Source organism: Pinus tabuliformis, chromosome 8 (assembly GCF_031772625.1).
Source record: "Pinus tabuliformis cultivar Carrire ecotype Pingquan chromosome 8, CPIR1, whole genome shotgun sequence".
Lineage (NCBI taxonomy): Eukaryota > Viridiplantae > Streptophyta > Pinopsida > Pinales > Pinaceae > Pinus > Pinus tabuliformis.
This window is the reverse complement of record NC_142294.1, coordinates 1,711,049,573-1,711,074,304: the sequence shown is the minus strand read 5'-3', so window position 1 is coordinate 1,711,074,304 and position 24,732 is coordinate 1,711,049,573. Positions and strand designations below refer to the sequence as shown.

The 24,732-nt window shown below is 38.9% G+C and overlaps 1 protein-coding gene across 1 annotated transcript; it reads right to left on the bottom strand.

Annotated features, from left to right (window-relative positions):
• Positions 1 to 19,899: 19,899 nt before the first annotated feature.
• LOC149242851 (F-box/kelch-repeat protein At2g44130-like) lies at positions 19,900 to 20,916 on the bottom strand. The gene has a single exon (XM_089371041.1). It carries the CDS (start codon positions 20,914 to 20,916, stop codon positions 19,900 to 19,902), a length of 1,017 nt encoding a protein of 338 aa, XP_089227167.1.
• Between the last annotated feature and the right edge of the window lie 3,816 nt (positions 20,917 to 24,732).

Below are 24,732 nucleotides of genomic sequence, written 5' to 3'. Positions count from 1 at the left end.
GTACGCACCCTGCCTTTAGGAACAGGGCGTGGGTACGCGGCTTCCCTTAAGGCAAGGTGCGTACGCCCAGCATTTTCCCAAATGAGAAAATGTCGGGGTACGCGGGTCACCAGTGGAGCACCTGCTTACCCCGAAAGGCGGACCTTGAAACCCCAAAGTCTCCAAAAAATGAAACTAGGGCCTAAAAACAAATTCTAAACGGATGAAAATGAAGAGGAGGATGTTGTAGAATACCTGATGAGATGACGTTCGATTTCGACGGCCGGATTCTCCGCAATGTCCACGGGAAGTTTCTTGCCAAAAGCCGTTTTTCTCTCCTCAACAGTAAAATGGTAAAAATGAATTGGTAAAAGCCCTTTTTATAGGTTTTTTGGGTAAATAATTGTTAAATTTGTTTATTTTTCACCATGAAAAGGTATTTTTCAAAGTATTTTTATCTATCGTAAACAGGTATGAGTAATGTGTTGGTTTTTGTGCAGGATAAAGGATTTTCAAGGAAAACTGTCATTTTTTACAAACAAAAACATCAGAGTCATCTTTAAGCCCTTTTCTGACCGTAAAAATAGGAAAAGATTGCCGGATTTTTGTCGTTTCAAATTCGATATTGGAAATAAAACGACGTGTCCTTGATCGCTTTTTACTTTTCAGGTCAAAGACACTAACCATGAAAGTACTCCTTGGTCGTAAAAGATCAAGCGGTTCTCTCAAGTATTATTTTATATTTTTTCGGGCTTGAGAGACACAAACTTACGAAAAAGGTCAACCATGGAGTCTTCTTAAGTTTTTCAGACTCTCTAAAATTGAAAAACGCCGAGTTTCTCCTATACTGGACTCGTTAAAATTTCACAGTAAAGGACATGTTCGATTACAAACAGGAACGGACCACTCTTTCTTAGGGTTCGAATCTAAACTAAGTTGGACTCATTCGAAGGATGAGCTTATAATCAAGCAAATGTTATCCTCCTCAATCTTGTTAAAAAATAAAGAGGTACTTGCCAGAAATGGTGGGGGAAAAGAGAGAAAAATGAGCCTTTTTGTTATTCTTTGTCTCAGAGAAACCTTATCACCACTCTTGAACACGACACTTTTCATTCACCTGGGTTGGGAAATTCTTTGCCTCACAGTTGATCAAACCACAATGAAAGTCTTCAGTCGGGTATTAACTTTGGGTCAAATGTCACCAAGCCATCTGTTGTGTCGTTATGTGTTCAAGAGGTCGCTGCAAACAAACCATTCATCTGCAAAATACCTATCATCCATCTTGACCATCCCTGAGTCAGTCCTTACAACTACATTTCTTCAACTTGATTTATGATTTCGTGTTGTGGGCTTGCCTACGATGGATCGCTTTCTATTGACATCAGCACATTATCTAGAAAGATGATCTAGAAATCGTCAGTACCTTGAAATCTGCATGCATCAATGGCAGATTTCTCGCCTTCGACGACAGTTTACATCATCGACTTTCGATCGAAGGATTCCGTGACATGTTCGACATCAGCACATTCATTCACATCTCATGGATTGTACTGGGTACTTTGAGAACCATTGACATCACTAGTGGTCTCTCTCACACTTGTTAACAATTTACATCATTGACTGGAAATCAAGTGGTTTCTACCATGCTCGACATCAACTCATTTATTCGCATGGATAGAATCGTACTATTACGGGAAGTAGAAATGAAGACCCTGGATCTAGTTTCCACCATCCAGGCTGCGAGGAATTTTGTATTCATTGTATAGTAGACTAATTATAAACAGATGGTTGCGTCCATACTGTGTCTACCTAAGTCTATGATTATGACGTACTGCGAAATCATTCCTGTATCAGAGCAGTAGCTAGTTTGTTAGTTAATATTTTTGATCTGAGTATGGGAATGCCTACCTCAGCGATGATATGATCTCATACATGTATTTTGTGTTGAATACTTGCAGGTTCCAACCGGCTCTCCACAAGATAATCCTTGAAATGATAAAGTACTTCACCCTTCCTAGATGATATGAAACCCTATCTACTACAGGCTTCGCACTTTAGGGGGCAATCTGTTACACTAAAATTTGTCACCATGACTATTTGCAGTCAGTATGGCTCTGTCAATAGTCATACTGTCCTCCCTGGCACGTCTCATACCTCTGCTCCTCATGTCAAATTCCAAGAAAGAGAGAAAGTCCTTAAAAAGTCAATTAACTCTGGTTACGCAGTTTCTCTTAGCCTTACCTGCATGTACGAACCCCAAGTTCATAAAACCTACGTACTTGTACGCTCTGTCCATAAAGGGGTGGGTTCGTACCCCTGTAAAGGTCAAAAGGCACGAGTTTTACTTCAAAAAAGTTACTTGTGGTCGATTCTAGAGCATTCTAGAAGATGGTTTGACGTGTATTGAGCGCCTCGAGATGGCTCATGCATCCCAATGAAAGAGGAACTTATCCCATGAAGAGGGGAGCTATCCCATTGAAAGAGGGGCTTATCCCATTCATGGTGGACCTAATTAACTTCCTCCAAAGCACTATAAATACAGGCATTGGGCCAGAGGGAGGAGAGGTTGATGCCCCTCTAGACTACAACCTTCTCTTGGGTCGAAGTTGGACTTACGCTATGATAGCGGTCGTTTCATTGGTCTTCCGAGTAATAAAGTTTCCACATAATGGCAAGATCGTAACAATAGACCAGCTGACTTACTTTTCATCCGACCCAACCTCTTCAGAGAGTATCCAGCATGTCGGTAAAACGACTATCCCATATAAGGATGTTGGTGTAGGTTTAGTTAAAGATGCCGGTTTACTGGGAACTTTTCCTTTTCCTCCACTCAACGCGTCGTCTTCATTCACAACTATTCATATGATTACATCAGATACTATTTATTATGACGATGCTTGGATCGTTCCTTCTGAATCTGAAATCGACTCGTTTGGTAATTCTATGCCGTTGAGTCCATATGAAACTGCTTATGAAGCTGTCCAGTCTTTTACTGACCCGTGTTCAACCAAAGTCGACCAAATGAATGTGGTCCATGAGGAATCATTTTTCACATCAACCTCGGAGTTAATAGTGTTTCCCGAAGTTGTGTCATCTGACGAACAGCTTCGCGAAATCCTGTGTATAGATGATTTACCATGGGAGGATCTCCATCATAGATCTTCGTTTTTACCTGAGGATGATTATTTTGAAAATAATTTCTCATCAGTTTTTACAGTTGAATATGTCAAAGAGACTCAGAATCCCATGAAACATCCTGATTCAGAGTTGAATTTGGGAAATATCTCGCGAACTCTTCCCATTGACATTTCAGTAAAGCCCGGAATTGTTGAAAACATTCATATAGGTGCCTCGTGTACAGATGACGAAATTCAGACATACAAGGCCCTATTTCAAGAATTCCGCGACGTGTTTGCCTGGTCCTATGAGGAAATGCTAGGAATTGATCCCACAATTGTTGTTCATGAGATCAAGACTTACCCGGATGCTAAACCCGTCCGGCAACGTTTGCGTCAGATTCACCCACGAAAAGCTGCTGCAATTAAAGCAGAAGTTGAGAAGCTGTTGAAAGCAGGTTTCATTTATCCGACCCCGTTAACGGATTGGGTATCGAATATTGTTCTGTTTAACAAAAAACAGGGAACAATAAGAATATGCATCGACTATAGGGATATTAATCGCGCTTGTCCAAAGGACAACTACCCAACGCCCTATATCGATCAAATCATTGATGATTGTGCCGGCAGTGAGATATTTTCCTTTATGGACTGTTTTTCCGGTTATAATCAAATCAATATTCTACCTGCCGATCAACCAAAAACGGCTTTCATTTGTCCATGGGGGACATTTTCTTACTGCAAATTACCTTTTGGGCTTAAGAACGCCAGAGCAAATTTTCAAAGGGCGATGTCTTATGCGTTTCATGACATCAAACACATTGTGCAACCGTATCCCGATGATTTTCCCGCTCATTCATTACATCGAGCTGATCACCTTGTCCATTTACAAGCAATCTTCATGAGGTGTAGGCATTATCGTATTCGATTGAACCCACACAAATGTGTCTTCTGTATAGAAGTGGGACAGTTACTAGGATTTGTAGTTTCAAAAGCCGGCATCCGCGGCGATCCCTCGAAGGTAGAAGCTATCATCAAATTGCCTCCTCCTTCGAGTCTTCGCCAACTCCAAAGTTTGCAGGGGAAAGCAAATTTTTTACGATGATTCATTCCTAACTACGCCGAGGTTACAAAAGGTTTTACACGGTTGTTTAAATAGAATGCTCAATTCTCTTGGGATGAGATAGCTCAGAAATCTTTTGATGCACTCAAACACGCGTTGACCCATGCACCGTTGTTGCATCCTCCCAACTACAACCATGACTACTTTTTGTACCTCGCCGCCTCTCATTCCACCATTGGAATGGTGTTAGTTCAGGAAGATGAATTCGGAATGGAACATGTGATATATTATCTTAGTCGGACGTTAAATCCCATTGAGCTAAAATACTCACATGTGGAGAAATTGGCATTGGCAGCCGTTCAAGCTGTCCAACGTTTTCGTCACTACATTTTACTCCGTAAAACTACAGTCATTTCGGATTGCAACCCTATGATTTACATTTTGACTAAACAATTGCTAGGGGGCAAGTACTCCAAATGGATTGTCATCCTACAGGAGTTCGACTTGGAGTCCAAAAAATCTAAGTCTAAGAAATCCTTAGTTTTTGCAGAGTTAATGTGTGACTTCCCGCGTGCTGACACGGAAACTATGGCAGAAGAGCCCATTGCGAACGAATCTCTGTTTCTAATCAGCACTTTAGATCCATGGTTTGCGGATATCATCATCTATCTCCAGACCCAATCCTTTCGGCCCGAAGCTTCAAAGTTGGAACGTCGGAAAATTCGATTCTAGTCCCAACAATACAAAATTATTGGAGATACTCTTTATCGATGTGGGGCAAACTCTATTTTTCGACGTTGCTTAACTCATTAAGAGGTAGAAAGGGTTCTAAATGACTGTCACTCTGGAGCGTGTGGCGGTCATATGTTTGGGTATGCCACAACCCAAAAGGTGTTGCGCGCTCGCTACTTCTGGCCGTCCATGTTTAAAGATTGTATTATTGCGGTCTGAAAATGCCACAACTGTCAAGTGTTTGATCGAAAGATGCGTGCTCCACCTCCTCCTCTCCACCCTATAATTGCCGTTGGTCCTTTTGCCAAATGGGGTATCGATTTTATTACATGTAACCCTCACTCGGCCGGGGGGCATGCGTATATCATCCTTGCGGTTGATTATTTTACTAGGTGGGCCGAGGTGATGCCTACATTCGAGGCTAACGGCAAGACAGCTGCAGTTTTCATATTCAATCACATAATTGCTAGGTTTGGTGTCCCACAAGCGATAATCACTGATCATGGGCGCCATTTTCGAAACGTTATGATGACAGAACTTACAGGCCAGCTTGGTTTGCATCACGATAGTTCAACTCTTTATTATCCACAAGCCAATGGTCTGGTTGAGTCTATCAACAAAGTTTTAGTTATCATGATCCGACGAATCGTTGGTATTCATTAGTCGAATTGGCACAACATGTTATTTTCAGCGCTTTGGGCATACCGAACCTCAGTGAAAACATCAACAGGGTTCACTCCTTTCCAACTAGTTTATGGTTTGGAAGCTGTGCTACCCATTGCATGCGAAATCTGTCACTGCAAATGGCCATCGAGTTACTTCCAGCTACTTCTGAAGAGGAGAAGCATTTATTATACTTAGCTCAATTAGATGAGAATCGACGTGATGCCGCATTGGTAATTGAGACTCACGCAAAACGAATGAAAGCTCAGTATGATCGAAATGTGACCCCTCGAAATTTTTCGGAAGGTGACCTAGTGTTATTATATGATCAAGCTAATGATAAATTAGGTGCTGGAAAATTCGTTCCTATGTGGCATGGGCCCTATATTGTCAAGCAAAAGCTTGCCAAAGGGGCCTATGAGCTGGTAGACTTTGACGGGGACTCTTTGGGTAAACCCAGAAATGGACTTTACCTAAAGAGGTATTATGCTTAAAAGATGGGTATGGAGATTTTAGTTAGGTTAGGTTTTCTTTCTAGCTGGTGTGTTTGTTAATTTAGACAGTGTGCTTAGCTTAGAAAGTGTGTTTTCGTCGTTATTCTAGCTCATCTTGGTTTTGCTCTTGATGATGCAGATGTCGATGCCTCTCCAAACATACATTGGTTTTGCCGATGGTGCTTGTCGTAGTACACGGAATATCTCTTCCGCAGCTTGGGTTATCTATTCGCCCTCTGACGAGTTAGTTTCTATGCATGGGGTGAGCCACGGTCAAACAACAAACAACATTGCAGAATACAATGCAGTGATTGAGTTATTGTCTGAATCTATTTCGTTTGGGATTCGGAGTTTGATAGTGAGGTTAGATTCTGAACTCATTGTATTACAGCTTAATAGAGTGTATGCCATTAGAAATCCAGTGTTATTAAGGCTATTTTTGCGAGTGCGTCTCTTGGAACGTGAGTTTGATTACATTGAATATCAACATATTCCAAGGTCTTTAAATACATTAGCAGATGCAATTCCTTCTCGAATGTTAAATAGACATTTGCAATAATCATACATGTAAATTTAAAAACATTTTATCACACATGTTTAACAAGATAAGCTGGTAATAATGATATATATAGATAGGAGTGTGTCAAAAAATACATCGTCTTCGATCACAGGTTGAAAAACACCTTATGATCGGCAAAAATGATAAGTACAAAAAACGAAAATGTCACATGTGTCTACAAAAACGACCATCTAAATCACTGGTGATGATCTCTATATGACACCACTGCACGAGCCACCCTACACAAGAACCTCCTAAAAGGTCCTGGGACTCCGACTACAAAGCGCTGAAGCCTGATAGGAATATCATCTATAGTAGTCTTCGGTGTGTCTGCTGTAAGACGCTCTAGATCATGCTCCAACTCAGCTAAAGTCTCTGTGGCCTCGTCCTGTGGGGCCGATACCGCTGCAACTGGTAGTCTCCTCTCGAAAGGCCAAAGATTGGCTGGTTGACGTGGGCCTACATCTGCAGTTTGAAAATTGTCACTGTTAGTTTTGAGACGATATAAAAAAAAAATAGATAGTCTAAAAACTTGTGAAAAATGAAGTACCTGTGTCATCCCACTGTTCTCTTGGTGGAAGAATCATGTCCGGATCTCCACGAAAATCAACTCCGGCATAAGGAAAATCCTGTATCGAAAAGACTTGGTCCCCTAACCAGTGAAAGTACTCCGGAGTAAATCGGACAACCTCCGTGCCCTCATCAGGATGACGGGCCATAACCGTAACCCATCGCACCAATTTAGGCTCTCGGGGAGGCACAACCTCAATAGTGAGCTGCTGTGGGATCAGCATCGGAACCCTCTCTATGGCAAAACTCACAACTAAAGGCCCATAACCAAAAGTCTCTAACTGTCCATTTTTAGTCCTAGTTAGTTGGCCCTTTAAATTGGCCAACACAGCATCACACCAGTTGAAAATGGTGCCCTGATAGCAATCAATCGCCATCCGCATCTGGGAACCAGTGGCAATGTGCAAAGCGGCAGCTCCGCAAAGTCTGGTAACTGTAAAAGCAATGACCATAAGTTCAGGGCGGGATATAGTTTTGATCTCTATCCCCTTCTCCTGGTTCTGAGTGTTGCACCACTCTAGTCGGAGACTAGCGATGGACTGGCCACCCGGCCTAGTCCCGAACAGAGTCAAGTGTTCGCCCCTCTTGGGCAAACCAGTGAGAAAGTAAATATCCGAGGGCTCTATCTCGAGCTGGTGCCCTCCAATGTAAAAGCACTGGTCCTGGACGTTCCATCTCTCTACCAGCCACTCTAGAAAGCGCACCTGGGCCCTCATGCCAGGTATGGCCCAGTGTTTGTAAAGGCCGCATGCCTTCAAAGCATCAATGGACGGTTGATGATTAATGGCGGCCAAATCAACATCTTCGTGCTCTCTCTCACGCCAATCAAGCATGGTGGGCAATCTACACACCAGAAAACATCCATTAGAATCCATAAAATCAAAATTTATTGGTCCATTTTGGAGAATTTGGGGTTTGTAAACCCTTTGCGCGGAGTACGCACCCCGCCTTTAGGAACAAGGCGTGGGTACGCGGCTTCCCTTAAGGCAAGGTGCGTACGCCCGACATTTTCCCAACTGAGAAAATGTCGGGGTACGAGGGTCACCAGTGGAGCACCTGCGTACCCCGAAAGGCGGACCTTGAAACCCCAAAGTCTCCAAAAATTGAATCTAGGGCCTAAAAACAAATTCTAAACGGATGAAAATGAAGAGGAGGATGTTGTAGAATACCTGATGAGACGACGTTCGATTTCGACGGCCGGATTCTCCGCAATGTCCACAAGAAGTTTCTTGCCAAAAGCCGTTTTTCTCTCCTCAACAGTAAAATGGTAAAAATGAATTGGTAAAAGCCCTTTTTATAGGTTTTTTGGGTAAATAAATGTTAAATTTGTTTATTTTTCACCATGAAAAGGTATTTTTCAAAGTATTTTTATCTATCGTAAACAGGTATGAGTAATGTGTTGGTTTTTGTGCAAGATAAAGGATTTTCAAGGAAAATTGTCATTTTTTACAAACAAAAACATCAGAGTCATCTTTAAGCCCTTTTCTGACTCCTAAAACATGAAAAGATTTCCGAGCGTTTCTTTTACACTCGTTAAAATGGAATTAAAAGATGATCGCCTTATAGCCCTTTTCTGACCGTAAAAACAGGAAAAGATTGCAGGATTTTTGTCGTTTCAAATTTGATATTGGAAATAAAATGATGTGTCCTTGATCGCTTTTTACTTTTCAGGTCAAAGACACTAACCATGAAAGTACTTCTTGGTCGTAAAAGATCAAGCAGTTCTCTCAAGTATTATTTTATACTTTTTTGGGCTTGAGAGACACAAACTTACAAAAAAGGTCAACCCCGGAGTCTTCTTAAGTTTTTCAGACTCTCTAAAATTGAAAAACGCCGAGTTTCTCCTATACTGGACTCGTTAAAATTTCACAGTAAAGGACCTGTTCGATTACAAATAGGAACGAACCACTCCTTCTTAGGGTTCGAATCTAAACTAAGTTGGACTCATCCGAAGGATGAGCTTATAATCAAGCAAATGTTATCCTCCTCAAGCTTGTTAAAAAATAAAGAGGTACTTGCCAGAAATGGTGGCGGAAAAGAGAGAAAAATGAGCCTTTTTGTTATTCTTTGTCTCAGAGAAACCTTATCACCACTCTTGAACACGACACTTTTCATTCACCTGGGTTGGGAAATCCTTTGCCTCACAGTTGATCAAACCACATTGAAAGTCTTCAGCCGGGTATTAACTTTGGGTCAAATGTCACCAAGCCATCTGTTGTGTCGTTATGTGTTCAAGAGGTCGCTGCAAACAAACCATTCATCTGCAAAATACCTGTCATCCATCTTGACCATCCCTGAGTCAGTCCTTACAGCTACATTTCTTCAACTTGATTTACGATTTCGTGTTGTGGGCTTGCCTACGACGGATCGCTTTCTATCGACATCAACACGTTATCTAGAAAGATGATCTAGAAATCGTCAGTACCTTGAAATCCGCATGCATCAATGGCAGATTTCTCGACTTCGACGACAGTTTATATCATCGACTTTCGATCGAAGGATTCCATGACATGTTCGACATCAGCACATTCATTCACATCTCATGGATTGTACTGGGTACTTTGAGAACCATTGACATCACTAGTGGTATCTCTCACACTTGTTAATAGTTTACATCATTGACTGGTAATCAAGTGGTTTCTACCATGCTCGACATCAACTCATTTATTCGCATGGATAGAATCGTACTATTTCGAGAAGTAGAAATGAAGACCCTGGATCTAGTTTCCACCATCCAGGCTACAAGGAATTTTGTATTCATTGTATAGTAGACTAATTATAAACAGATGGCTGCATCCATACTGTGACTACATAAGTCTATGATTATGATGTACTGCGAAATCATTCCTGTATCAGAGCAGTAGTTAGTTTGTTAGTTAAAGTTTTTGATCTGATTATGGGAATGCCTATCTCAGCAATGATATGATCTCATACATGTATTTTGTGTTGAATACTTGCAGGTTCCAATCGGGCTCTCCATAAGATAATCCTTGAACTGATAAAGTACTTCACCCTTCCTAGATGATATGAAACCCTATCTACTACAGGCTTCGCACTTTAGGGGGAAATCTGTTACACTAAAATTTGTCACCATGACTATTTGCAGTCAGTATGGCTCCGTCAATAGTCATACTCTCCTCCTTGGCAAGTCTCATACCTCTACTCCTCATGTCAAATTCCAAGAAAGAGAGAAATTCCTTAAAAAGTCAATTAACTCTGGTTACGCAGTTTCTCTTAGCCTTACCTGCGTGTACGCACCCCAAGTTCATAAACCTGCGTACTTGTACGCTATGTCTATAAAGGGGTGAGTGTGTACCCCTATAAAGGTCAAAAGGCACGAGTTTTACTTCAAAAAAGTTACTTGTGGTCGATTCTAGAGCATTCTAGAAGATGGTTTGACATGTATTGAGCGCCTCCAGATGGTTCATGCATCCCAATGAAAGAGGAACTTATCCCATGAAGAGGGGAGCTATCCCATTGAAAGAGGGGCTTATCCCATTCATGTTGGACCTGATTAACTTCCTCCAAAGCACTATAAATATAGGCATTGGGCCAGAGGGAGGAGAGGTTGAAAGCTGAACATTCCTAAGGGTAGATGCTGCTGAAATTAGGACTCCCTTATAGAGCTTGAGAGGAGAGATTCCAATCCTTTCCTAGCTTCATTTGGAAGTGGGTGAGCTGATCAAAGTAAAGGAGAACTCTTGTTGGACCTTGGGAGGGACCTGCAGAACACCAAGGCACTGGTTGTAATGGTTTCTTTTGTTTCCAATTAATACAATTAAGCTCATTTTTCTCAACAAGTTGTTTTATATAATTTGTTTCACATACTCCTTGGTCTTTATGATGAATATGTTTTATTATATGAGTTATTCAGGTGCTATGTAATCGTTTGCTTGTTAGTGAATGAAGGCTTCAAGGAGAAGGAGCTCATCTGGATCAGAGAGGCTGGACTACAACAAACAAGTGTTGGACTAAAGGTATGTTTTAAACACCTGGTTACTTGTATTTTAAATGCATGTTTATGGGAAGATAGTGCTTAAATTGTCTTGTTTGTCACTAGAAAGCCTTAGTTTCTAGGGAGGTCAGTTTTGTCCACAAAATTGACTCTTTCCGCATGATAGGAGGATCAGCCTAGCACTATGGAGCTTCATAGGGACCACGAGAAGACCCTAAGTGAAGTGGGAATAGAGGATCTTGAACTGCAAGACATACTGGAAAGGGAGCTTCTCGATCTAGAAAAGTTCCTAGAGGAAGGAATCACCAAAGGAGTGGATTCACTACCTCAAGATGAATTTAACAAAGCTCAACAGCGCTTCCTTTGGAGAACTTAGTCAAAGGGTTCTGGGGTCAAAATGAAGCATGATAGTCAAGATAACAGAGGGGTTAAAACTATGGAGGCAACAGTGGGGCAAGCTCCCAAGAACCCAGGAAGGAAAAGAGGAAGATGAAAATAGAATGAGTTGCTGATAGAATGTGGAAAATTCATGATCAGCTTAGGTAAGATGAAAGACCTAACTAGTTACTCATTTACAAATCTTTCTTAATGAATCTTACAACATCGAATATTAGGGGCCTAGGAAGTAAAAGGAAACAACGAAATCTTAGCAATAAAATGAAAGAAGAAAAACGAGATATGGTATTTATCCAGGAAACAAAATGTTCTATAGACAAAATAAGGGAGATACATAGCAAATGGATTATTAAGTATGAATATCTAGAAGTTAAAGCAGATAACACAGCATGAGGAATTCTCACACTTTGGAACCCTCAGAAACTTGGAATCCTAGATGCTGAAGCATCCATGACCTACCTATCAGTGCTCATCCAACCTTTGGGGGAAAAGGAAGTTTATCTAATCACAAATTTCTATGGTCCACAAAAGCTTGAAGACAAATTCAGGCTTCTAACCTCATCGGAGGAGCTAAGTGAGAGACATCTGGGCATCCCCTGGATTCTGGGAGGGGACTTTAATATGATCAGATCTCTCACAGAAAAAAAGGTGGGACCAGATCTCTAGGCAAAGATTCCATAGTATTTCAGAACTTCATAACCAACATGAGGCTGGTAGATACATAAACCAATAATGGTATCTTCACCTGGAATAATAAAAGAGGAGGGGCTTCTCAAGTGGCCTCTAAACTAGATAGATTCATTATCTCTGAGGACCTTATCCTCTCAGGCCTTGACTTGTTAGCTGTGCTCCCCCCTTTTGGAGGCTCAGATCACTAGCCTATTCAATTAGAAGCATCCTTTCTAGGAACTCCAGGAAAAATACCTTTCAGGTTTGAAAACATTTGGCTTACCCATCCTAACTTAAATAGCAATATTGAAAAATGGTGGACAAAATACTTGAATGCTCATGGTACTAAAATGTTCCTTCTGCAGCAGAGACTGAATCACATCAAATCAGGTTTAAATATTGGGATAAGAATGAGTTGGGAAATATCTTCGAAGCCAAAAAAATAGTTGAGGGGAAGCTACAAGAAATTAACGAGGAGCTCATCTCAAAGGGATTCACCAGGGAAGGTAAGAAACACACTGACTCACTTCAATAGGATTGGGAAGGCTTATGTAAGCAAGAGGAAATCTTCTAGAAATAGAAATCAAGGGTACAATGGTTAAAGGAAGGAGAAAGGAATACAAGTTTTTTCACAAGTCTACCATGGATCATAGGTCTCATAATAGGATTTTAAAACTGAAAAATACACAAGGAAAACAACTCAATACCCACAAAGAAATAGAATCTGCTCTGGTTCAACATTTTCAAGGCATAGTAGAGGAGCCTCTCATAGATAGATCACAATTCATTAATGACTTCACTAAGCACATTCCTGAGCTTGTGATGAGAGAAGACAATTGTTATCTTAACAGGTGAGTGAATGAAGAGGAGGTAAGCGAAGTCATCAAAGAGATGCAAAATGGGAAATCTCTAGGCCTGGATGGTTTCAATGTTGACTTATTCAAAGCATTCTGGAACATAGTCAAGCAATATATCTTAGAGGTGGTGGAGGACTCAAGGAAAAACAAAACTGTTCTAAAGGTGCTCAATACCTCTTTCATATCCTTGTTTCCAACACAGGAAAATGCTATGACACCAGATAGATTTAGATTCATAGCATTATGTAATGTGGTGTACAAAATTATTTCCAAAATAATTGCAAACAGGCTTAAGCCCCTTCTTCCAACTCTAGTGTCTGAGGAGCAAACTGGATATGTGGAAGGTAGGAAAATTATAAACAATATCATTCAAGCTCATGAGGTGGTCCACTCACTTAAGAGCAATAAGTAGGCAGGTATGATCATACAACTTGATCTAGAAAAGACTTATGATAAGCTAAGTTGGGCATACATTAGGGAAGTACTATGAAGTGAGTAAAGTTCCTTAGATACAAATTAATTACTCCAGAAGACGTGGAATATAAAGATGTCCATGAGGATACAAATATTATATTAAAGTGTTTGAATAAGAATGGTTTTACAATGAAAACAAGAGGCTTGCTTATATACCAAGCAAGTGTCTCTTCATGGAAAATCATGTCTCATTTAGACATGACTCTTCAGCGTAATTACTAATTAAATAATAATTTTTTATGCTTATTATCATTTACATTATTTTACATTAAATTTCCTATGTACTTATTTGTAACATTGCCTTCCTCCTCAAAAATCTTTGTCCTCAAAGCTTTTCGATGAAAAAGGTTTGATCTCTTTTTTCGGCTTCAAATGTCTTTCTCTCTCGGAACAATCATCTTTGTTGATACAAGCTGATATGATCTTCTAAGTGACAAACAAAATTGTCGCACTGAGAAGGGATTAGACCATCCTAGATTAATCTTCTGTGTAGTATTGTGATCACTGGAATTTTGTAATGACTTGTTAGCATAAGACTGGATTGAGGTTACATCACTCTTCTCTGGAAGATCAGTTTGTTGTTTCTGGTCTGAATGGTCGTGATATGTAGCACGGTTGAGTTGTCTACTCTCACGATTCAGATGCTGATAGGGTACTTCTTTGGTTTGACTTTCCCTTATTGGGCATGTGGCAATTTTTATATTTTCTTGTGGCAAAGATGTTGTTGAGTTGGTTATGGAACATTCACTTGGGATGTTCATTGTTTAAACTGCAACATCTAAGTGTGTCATTTCTTCAACTAAATTGTCTTCTTGAGATGTCATATTCATTAGATCGGTATTCGTTCCCTTATTTTCAGCTTGAACTATTGCGACTGGAAATTTTGACAGTTATTCTTGAGAGAATTGTTCTAACTTACCTTTTTATACCTTTTCTTTTTGTCAAAATTTGAAAAATCTCTTTATTTTAACCTTATTAACTTCCTTTGTATTAGTTAACTCAAGTATGTTTGACGTATTTTTATTCAATCTTAAAAAATACTTTAATGCTTAGAACTCTAAATGTGTTTAATATGCTAAGAATTTGAATACTTGCGATTTCAATTTTATTTAAGCATAAGCACTATTGTAAATTTATATAATAGCATTCTCCTTTGATTATTTATGTTTTATGGCTTCTTATGGCTTAATACCTTCAAGATTTCAAAAGGCACACCCTTATGACCTATGGTCAACGCCTTCTCTATTTTTTGAGTTGAGGCGACAACTTGATAGATAGAATTTATGGAGATGTAAAATGTTATGAGAGTTATGATTCGAAAAATTATGATCAGTTGCTGGCAGTGTATGGATAGGTTTACACATAAGGCTGTGGTGGTAGTAAGTGTTGCGGTGGAGGAAAACAAATTCATTAGATCACATTTGCTAAGGCAGTGAGATTGTGGTTTAGCGGTCAGACTGCAGGAAGTCATGATGACCAGACTGCAATAGGTGACAACACTGTGTGGGCATGGTGAAGTTGATAGCAACGGTATGCTTCCGGTGGAGGGGTAAGTAGTGACGGAAGCGTCGACTGAAAAGTGCAGCAGACTTGAGGATGGATGTGGAGATAGTTCGAACGTTTCTGGAGGTGGCTATGTTGGACAACGATGGCAACTGCGTCAGCCACAGCTAAGTCCTTTTTTTTAATATCTCTTTTTTGTTTTAAATGTTCCTCTTTTCTTTATATGATTTTTTAATTTATTTATGATTGTTTTTGCTTTTTGTTTTTTTATTATCAATATCTAAAGGATTGATTGGTGATATGGAGAAACTCCAACATTTTGTAGCGAAACACTTCAAACTTGACAACAACAATGTTGACGAAACTTTGATGGCCAAGGGCCTAGATTGAAGAGCATGGCTCTGTGCAGCGGTGGAGCAGCAGGAAGATCAAACTGTCCAATACCAAATGAAGCGAACAATGTTCCTTCTACAAATTAATTACTCCAGAAGACATGGAATATAAAGAAATCCATGAGGATACGAATATTATATTAAAGTGTCTGAATAAGAATTGTTTTACAATGAGAACAAGAGGCTTGTTATATACCAAACAAGTGTGTCATCATGGAGAGTCATGTCTCATTTAGACATGACTCTCCAGCCTAATCACTAATTAACTAATAATTATTTATGGTTATTATCATTTACATTATTTTACATTATTTCCGAGGCATAGCGGAGGAGACTCTCATAGACATATCACAATTCATCAATGACTTCACTAAGCACATTCCTAAGCTTGTGACAAGAGAAGACAATTATAATCTTAACATACCAGTGAATGAAGAGGAGGTCAGCGAAGTCATCAAAGAGATGTGAAATGGGAAAGCTCCAGACCCGAATGATTTCAATGTTGACTTCTTCAAAGCATGTTGGAACATACTCAAGCAAGATATCCTAGAGGTGTTGAAGGAATCAATGAGAAACAAAACTACTATGAAGGCACTCAACACCTATTTCATATCCTTGATTCCAAGGCAGGAAAATGCTATGACACCAGACAGATTTAGACCCATAGCATTATGCAATGTGGTGTACAAAATTATTTCCAAAATAATTGCAAACATGCTTAAGCCCTTCTTCCAACTCTAGTGTCTGAGGAGCAAACTGGATATGTGGATGGTAGGCAAATTCTAAACAATATCATTCAAGTTCACGAGGTGGTCCACTCACTTAAGAGTAATAAGCAGGAAGGTATGATCATACAACTTGATCTAGAAAAGGCTTATGATAAGCTAAGTTGGGCATACATCAAGGAAGTACTAAAAGCATATGGCTTTGACCATAACTAGATAAGATGGGTAATGGCCCTTGTTACCACCTCAAGCTTTTCAATACTGCTAAATGGCTCACCATCCAAAACCTTTAAGCCTTCAAGAGGACTCAAACAAGGAGATCCGCTCTCACCCTTCCTCTTTATTCTCATGATGGAAGGGCTAGGCAATGCAATCAAAGCTGCCAAAGTAGAAGGCAAAATTCAGGGTCTTAAACTCACCTTGAATGGGGATGCTTTGACTCATCAACAATTTGTGGACAACACCATGCTGCAGGGTACACCTATGGTCAAAGAAGCTCATGCCTTCAAACAAATCCTGAAAGACTTTGCTATGGCTGCGGGTACTGAGGTAAGCCTTACCAAATCAAAGATTTTCTTTTTTAATACTGATATTGCTATTCAGAGAAACCTCACCAGAATTCTAGGTTTTCAAAGAGATCTACTACCCTCCAAATATTTGGGAGTTCCTCTAACAAACAAACCTCTAAGCAAGATATTTTAGGAGCCTGTTATTAATAGACTCCAGGACAGAATCTAGAAATGGACAAATAGGTCTTTGAATTTGGCAGGAAGACTAGTGCTTACAAAATCCATCCTACAAACTGTTCCCATCTTCATGTTTTTAGCACTTCCAACTCCTAAAGGACTTATGCAACACATTAGAAATATACAAAGAGATTTTCTTTAGGGCAAAAGGGAAGAGAAAAAGGAATGTGCTTTGGTAGCTTGGGAAAGGATCTGTAAACCTAAGTCACATGGGGTTTTGGGACATGATGACCCTGAAATCCTAAACAAAGTTTTGGGGGAAAAACTATGGTGGAGATGACTAAAGGAATCGACTACCCCTTGGGCCAAGGTATGGAAATAGAAATATGCAAATAATTGGCAAGAAAGGGAGTGGGATCATCAAAGGCTTCCACATTTAGAACAAAGCTTTGGAGAATAGAGCTATTGTTCAAAAACACAGTTTGTGGGAAATTAGAGATGGAAATCTTGCTTGGTTTTGGCAAGATAATTGACAGCAGGAACCAAAACTATTGAGAGAAGATTTTGACAATCTTAAGAAGGATACTGATGACAAAGTGTTACACAAGGTAAATGATTTCTAGGATAAGGATAGAAGCGAGGGAAAATGGAGAGTATATGAGAATTTAATTTACAATGAGAACTCTCCGTTGAAGGCCCAGGTAGAAGCTCTCACAGCCATCTTGGAAAATAGAAATATTCTGAAATCAACATCTTCACAGTCATCTTGGAACAGAGAAATACTCTGAAATCAACATCTTCAGACCAACTGAGATGGGGCAAAAACAATTAAGGTAACTTTAACCTTAAAGAGGCCAAGCGAATAGCCCTTGGGCTTGACTTTCCAAACCTTGACACAGTATGGAAGGACCTATGGCAGAACCAAAACTGGATGAAGATTAAACTGTTCATGTGGTTGGTGCAACATAAAAAAATTCTAACTTTGGGAAACCTTAGGAAGAGAGGTGTAATTGGTCCATCAAGATGATAGCTTTCCAAATTACAAGAAGAAAATATGGAACACCTTCTCAACTTTGCCCATTCACCTCCACCTTGTGGAATTGGGTGGCTTCAATTTTCAAACATTTTGACAAGGACATTAGCAGCATCAACAACACTTTGAGGAATTGCAGGAGAAATCTCTCTGGAAATGAAATAATCGACAAAGCTTGGGCGTTGGTTCCAGGCTTTCTAATCTGGGATATCTGGAAAGAAAGCAACAATAGAATCTTCAAGAACAACATTGGTTTAGCCTGAGAACCAACCTCAAAATCAGGATGTGCAGATACTTCTGCATTTGGGCCTTCAAGAGCTCATCCCCCAGGGAATAATCAAGAGTGTAAGTCATATAACTACCGATAAGGAATTCTCCACAGTTTTATGAAGTTCAATATAGATGGGGCCTCAAGAGGAAACCTTAGCATTGCTAGTTATGGAGGAGTAATAATAGATAAAAAGGGTTTAATAAAAGCCATCTTTCATAGTCATTTGGGTAAAGCCACTAATAATATGGCAGAGCTCATCGCCCTTGAGCAATGCCTAGAAATCTTAAGGGACTCAAATTTACATAATACCAAAATTGAAGCTGATTCTTAACTGATAATCAATTCAGTCAAGAAAATATGCAATGGGTCAGCACCAGACAAAGTATCAAAACACTAGAGGTCACTGTAAGTCTATCAACTTATCCAATCCCACCTGCGCACCATGAGAACCCTTACTTCATTCATGTGCGAAGAACAACCAACAAGATAGTGGATATTATGGCTAATGAAGCCACATTCTGTTCTAAAAAAAATAAAAGATATGATTGGATAGACTCCACAAGGGCGATTGCGGAAAGAGTATAACAAACAGGGAACGTTATGCAAGGATCTCTATCAGAGCAGAGGAAATAAGCAGGTTGAAGTATGATGAAAACAGAGGACTTTTGGTTACCGGGGGAAAATGGACCTCGAACACTATATTCCTAAGTATTTCGGGTGGGAAACTAAATAGAGCACAAGTCTTCGAATGTATCAAAAATACATTAAATGTTGCCTTTTAATGTTTTGTGCCAAGCACTTAATCAAAGAGTGGGCAAGTCAATGAAATCGTAGAAATCCAATGTATTTCGCGCGACAAACACCTAGATGGTTAACCTTCAAAATAGACCTGAAATGCAATTAAATGGTGTCTTTATCAGGCTTCGGGTCCGAAGGTGCAGTTAAGTTCCGCACATGTTGTACAGTCCTTCCGATATGGCTTTTGGTGTTCTTCGAGTGGTTAAACTGCCTAGAGGTTATCTCCCTAATCGGACCCGAAATGGTTTCTAAAGGTGGTTCACTCTTCTTTCTGGGTCCGTGTTAGTTGTTAAAGTGTGAGCATGACAGTAACCCGAAATAACATCTTTACCCATAGATCTTCGGGGCATGATCAAATGGTCTTGTAGGTTATTGGTTCTACAGTGGTAACGTGGAAAGGTTGTATGGGCCCTAGTCTCGATTTGTGGGCAAACAAACCGATTACAAAGGCTTTGTGGGGCTAGGCATTTGTTTGGGCATCTGCTCCTCAATATGCATATTATGTAACTTTTTCTTATAAATGGAATAGAAGGACCTATGCTTACTTTAGCAAAAAGAAAAGATATTATTGGTATCTCAAAGTAAGGAGCAATAACTAGCAATCAATAATATTATAGGTATTCATGTGGAATATAGAATATTTGAATAGTGAAATTACACCAATCTACATTCATCTTAACTTAGATCTACCAAACTAGAAAAAAAGTTATACAAAAGTCTATTTAAAATGAAAAGAGATTTATCTCTATACACTTGATAAATCCAAATCCAAAATTACAAAAAGTATAAACTAATTATATAATATTTAAATAACGTAACATCATATCACATAATATAACATCACATAAACTAATAATATAATATTACTCTAAGTTTACATAAAGTTGATTGAACTTGCATTTCCATGGGTTTACCTAAAAACTAGACAGCTTTGCAAAAACAACCATTTTGTTACATTATTTCATCAAATTTCCAAAGTCATTACGTGGTACGCGAATTCTTCCCCACCCCGAAATGTAAGGGTCCGCCCTGTCACGAGGTGAACAAGATAACAGATATTAGGCATCCTGGAGACAAACAGCCAATCGTACCACTGTGTGACACTGCTAAAATAGGGAAACTGTAGTGGGAGAGAAGCAACCGCGGTCCAAACGTTGCTCGCACTCTCATACTTCATCACCCATCTTTTATACAAAACATGCAACTGCCCAGAGCAAAAAGAAGGCACAAACGAACTTGAACGTCCTCCTAAACTCCACATATTTTCCAACCTTGTCCACCTTCCCTCCCTCGGGTCGAAAACTTCTGCACTTCTCTCTGCTCGACTCAGCGCCCCATCATTTCTAAACCCGTCTAATACCACGAATTTTCCTTCTGTGCAAACACCGCGACAGTCGTTGCGTGGTTGGTTCATAGGAGGCAGAACTTCCCACTTATCCTCCTCCACATCATAAGCTTCTACAGTCGCCAGAGCGTTGTGATGCCGGTCGTGCCCTCCGGCAAAATAGATACGTCCAGTAGAGGAACAAGCCGCATACGCAAATAAGTAGCGGAGATTAGGAATATCAGCTCCGCGGCTCCATCTGGCGGAAACAAAATCATAAATGTAAATAGTCTTCATTTCTCTCCTGTTGGAAGGATGCAATCCGCCTATGAGAACCAGTTTCCTATTCACACAAACACACTTACAGGAGAGTGGAATTCCACCACAGTGGGGAATATTGATGGGTACACTTTCCGAGGTGCCCTTCACAGGGTCATACACTGTTATTCCATTGACATAATATTCTGTATTCCTTTTAAGAAAACATAAAAGTGTATCGCTGTTTCCAGAGAGTTTTCTGTCGGAATAAAAGCTTGGGTCACTCAACATAGCTTCCCATCCTGCACACACAGCTTTGAGATTCTTGTGTGACATGTAGGGCACTCTCATTAAGCACGGTCGAACGACATCATCCGGAAGATCGATAATTTCGGCCATCACTACAGAGATGACTTTGAAGCTTCAATCACAGTGTCTTCTACCCGTGTTATATCCCCAATATTTCAACATATGTGAAGCGAAAGATGAAATGCTACATATATATACATCAGCTACTACCGCGGTTATTTATTCTCAACGAGGTCGGCTCGGTACACTTGCTGTGGATTTCTACCACCCTAACTTGCAAGCATATCAATAAGACATTGCAAGCAAGGACACAATGTTAATTGAAAGTTCGAATCAACGATGTAGTAAGATTATCTTTACAGTACAGTAACTACAATTACATTATTAAAAAAAAAAACCTTCTACTGAAAAAAGAAGAAGCATTTATCAGGATTAAGATTCTAGAGCAAACTCATTATATATATAAATATATATTAAAATAGAATAATCAACTTTATTATTTTAACCTCAATGATTTTAAATTAATTTTTTAAATTGTCTAATATTAGTAACTTCAGGTTTTATAGGAAACACATTCTATATATATATTTATATTAAAATAAAATAATAAATTTTATTATTTTAACATTGAATGATTTTAAAGTATTTGTTTTAAGTGTCTTATAAAGTAGATATAATTATGTATCTCATATATATATATATTCTAGAATTCTAAAATTAATTAATAATCATTCATATTATATATTCATATATATACATATAATATTAACATAAAATTAATTAATAAATAAAATTATTTTATTCATAAAGAAAACTTTTTTTACAAAAAGTTTTAATTAATATATAAACTCCTTACCTATAATTTAATCTTTTATGTCATGGGACTTTATATTAGTAAAACCAGTTATTTAAACACTTTGAATTAGTAATAACATTATATTTAAAATTACATCAATGTGAACCTTAGTATGGATGATGTTAAATTTTGGCAAAATTATATTAGTGCTTTGAACCTATCCCATATCACCCTCAAAGGTAGGGAAGATTAATTAGCATGTGTTCACTCTCTAACTAGAGAATATACACCTATTACATGCACAACAATAAAAAACCTAAGGCGATGGCGTGGTGGTGGAATAAGCTCTCGAAGTTATGTTTCATTACAGAATCTCATTTATTTCAATGGTCTTCTCGACTAGGGATAAATTAAAAATAAGGTGTTTCACATGCCCTAGTTCGTGTGTTCTATGCAAAAATGTTGAGGAAATATTGTACCATATTTTTATTTTATGCCCCTTCTCAATTGGTGTATGGAATATGATAAAAGATAGTTTGTGTTTTGCTACAAAATAGTAGGGAAGTCTTCCAAAGATGCCTTGAAAATGTGGTGGGATCAGGATACGCCAAAAAAATACAAAAGGCTTCCACCTATCATAAGTTGTGGCATATGACTCTCTCAAAACAATGGTATATTTGAGGACAAGTCTTCTTCTCCTCACAAAGTGGAAACCCAAGTTATGGACATCTTCTCTCTCCTTCATGATATGATTTCTGGGCATAATACTTGAAATATAATTGCTAAAGAGATACATTGTTCCACCACTTGGGGCTATTTTGGATGGGGCCTATTTACGAGAGGTGAATACCACAAGCGCCACACAGGAGCTATTCTTTATTTATAGGAAAGCCACTTCTACATTTTGCAGAGTGGATTTGGCACACGACCAATCAATATGCTAGATTATTGGTCTTAAGCTCCTTTTATTTGATATTGTGAAAGAATGGCATCACATTCAAACCTTTGGTGATTCTATGATCATCATAAACTAGTTCAATAACATACCGATATGTCCCACACAGACACCGTCTCTTATTTTAGAAGATATTTTCCAACTTAAACAAACTTTTGGCCAAATTTCATCTCAACATATCTATAGGGAAAGAAAATTTGCAACAGACTGCCTTTTATAGTAGGTGCTCTACAATATTGGGGACTTGCAAGATCACTGAGAAGATATGTGATACTGAGATCACATTATCTTAATACATAAACCTTAGATTTTCTATTTTATTGGGGTTCAAATCATTAGAATTCCTATAGAGAAAGAGAGATCTTAAGCACCTTAGAAATTCTCCTTGAGAAGGCCAATGATTACCTCATTTAGATCAGGATTCACATTAGAGAATGCTCAGCCCAAGACTCGGATTTATTGTAACATCCCTAGTGAAAATTTCATGTAATAAAAGTTAATATAAAAAAAATAATAACAATGGGTTATGGGAAACTTATTCCAAGTTTAATGTTGGGCAAAACATTCTAGTGTGGGTGTTCATTGATTTATTATGGCTAATGAAATTGGAAAAGGTATTTGGAAAGGAAAAATGGAATGTTTGGCACATTTATTTATGAAAATATTGGAAGTTAGGAGAAAATGGAGGTGAAAGGTCACAGGTTTCATGTGAGGAGGAAATGAAGGAAAATAATGGAAAATGAAAAAAATAGAGGCCTAATTGATAAAATGGCTTCTAAGGATCAATTGGTACATTTTGTTAGGTCAGTTTTGGAGCTCTCGCATTATTCTCTCTCTCATTCTCACTCTTGGACACACATAGTTTTCTTGGATCAATTTGGCATCAGATCAAGATAGGAAACGAGGGGAAGAGGAAGGACGGAGTAAGCAAGAAAGAATAGGATCAAACAACTACACTAAGATTCTATCAAGCTATCAATTTGCATGTGTGACTTCCTTGCTAGATTTGGCATGCATGGTATTGCATGTGGTTATTTGCTATCATGGCATGGATTTTTCCAGGTGTGACAGTGTTTTCAGCCTAGCCTTTCCACTTCCAGATAGCCATGGTGTGATGGGGTTCTCATGTTTTGGTTGAGCTTGATTGTCAGATTGATTCGAAGGTGAGTGACGTGGATATCTGAATAAAAGAACACATGGCCTAATAACCCATGAATCAAAATGTGGGTTGTGATAAGGTGAAATCTTGTGTTGCCTCGGTGGGCCTGGGTATCTTCGACTAATGAATGACGGGATGTCCGGTAAAGTCTAAAGGTGTGTGCTCTCCATCATGCCTAGTAATCCCATGATAGAATATACTATAAATCCTGAAGATGAGTCTCAATTTAGGGCCTAGTGATCATGTGTAGATTGCAGTAAGGCCTAAGAGACTAGGAGCCAGGAAAATTCCTCATGGTGTAGGTGGAGAAATACGGTGGAATCCATTCTTGTTTTGGCCTAGTGATCTAGTGGAGATCATGGTAAAGCCTGTTATTACATATTTATTATTTTAGCCTAGTGATCTAGTGTGGAATGCGGTAAAGTCTCATTTCTATTGATGAGGGTGAGGTGGTTTAGCCTCAGGATGCCTTGGTTGGTTATTCTAGTTTGAGTCTCACATTCATGCTTGGAATATGGCATGGGGATGATCGACTGAAGAGACAGTTGGCCTAGCCAATCTATGGTGAAGTGGAATGTGGCAGTCTCATACTGGGTTAGCTTTTGAATTCATTAATAAGAGGTTTTTTCCTTATATCTTATATGTAAATGTACTGTTTTATATGTGGATTCTATGGCTGACGTATTGCTAATATTTTTCTTATTATTATGTTTGTTATAAGCATGTATTATGACAATCATGATGTATGGATTTCTTCATCATTTATTTTGTAAATGAATGAATAATGTATCTATGACCTAACAAATGATAATGCAACTAATGGTATAAAGGAACAATGCTCTTAATGATTCTGAGATAAGTGTGAAACCCCTATGTTTAGATATATTGTTTAAACCTGTAAATTACATATTTGCGACATGTTAGACGAAATGGTTGGCATGGCTAGTTGGGGTGTAGTCTAGACCTTGTCAATGTTCTTACAAATGTGTCATTGTT

Excerpts from the sequence above, each read along its gene's own strand:
- LOC149242851 (XM_089371041.1), bottom strand. The coding sequence starts at position 20,916 with ATGGCCGAAATTATCGATCTTCCGGATGATGTCGTTCGACCGTGCTTA.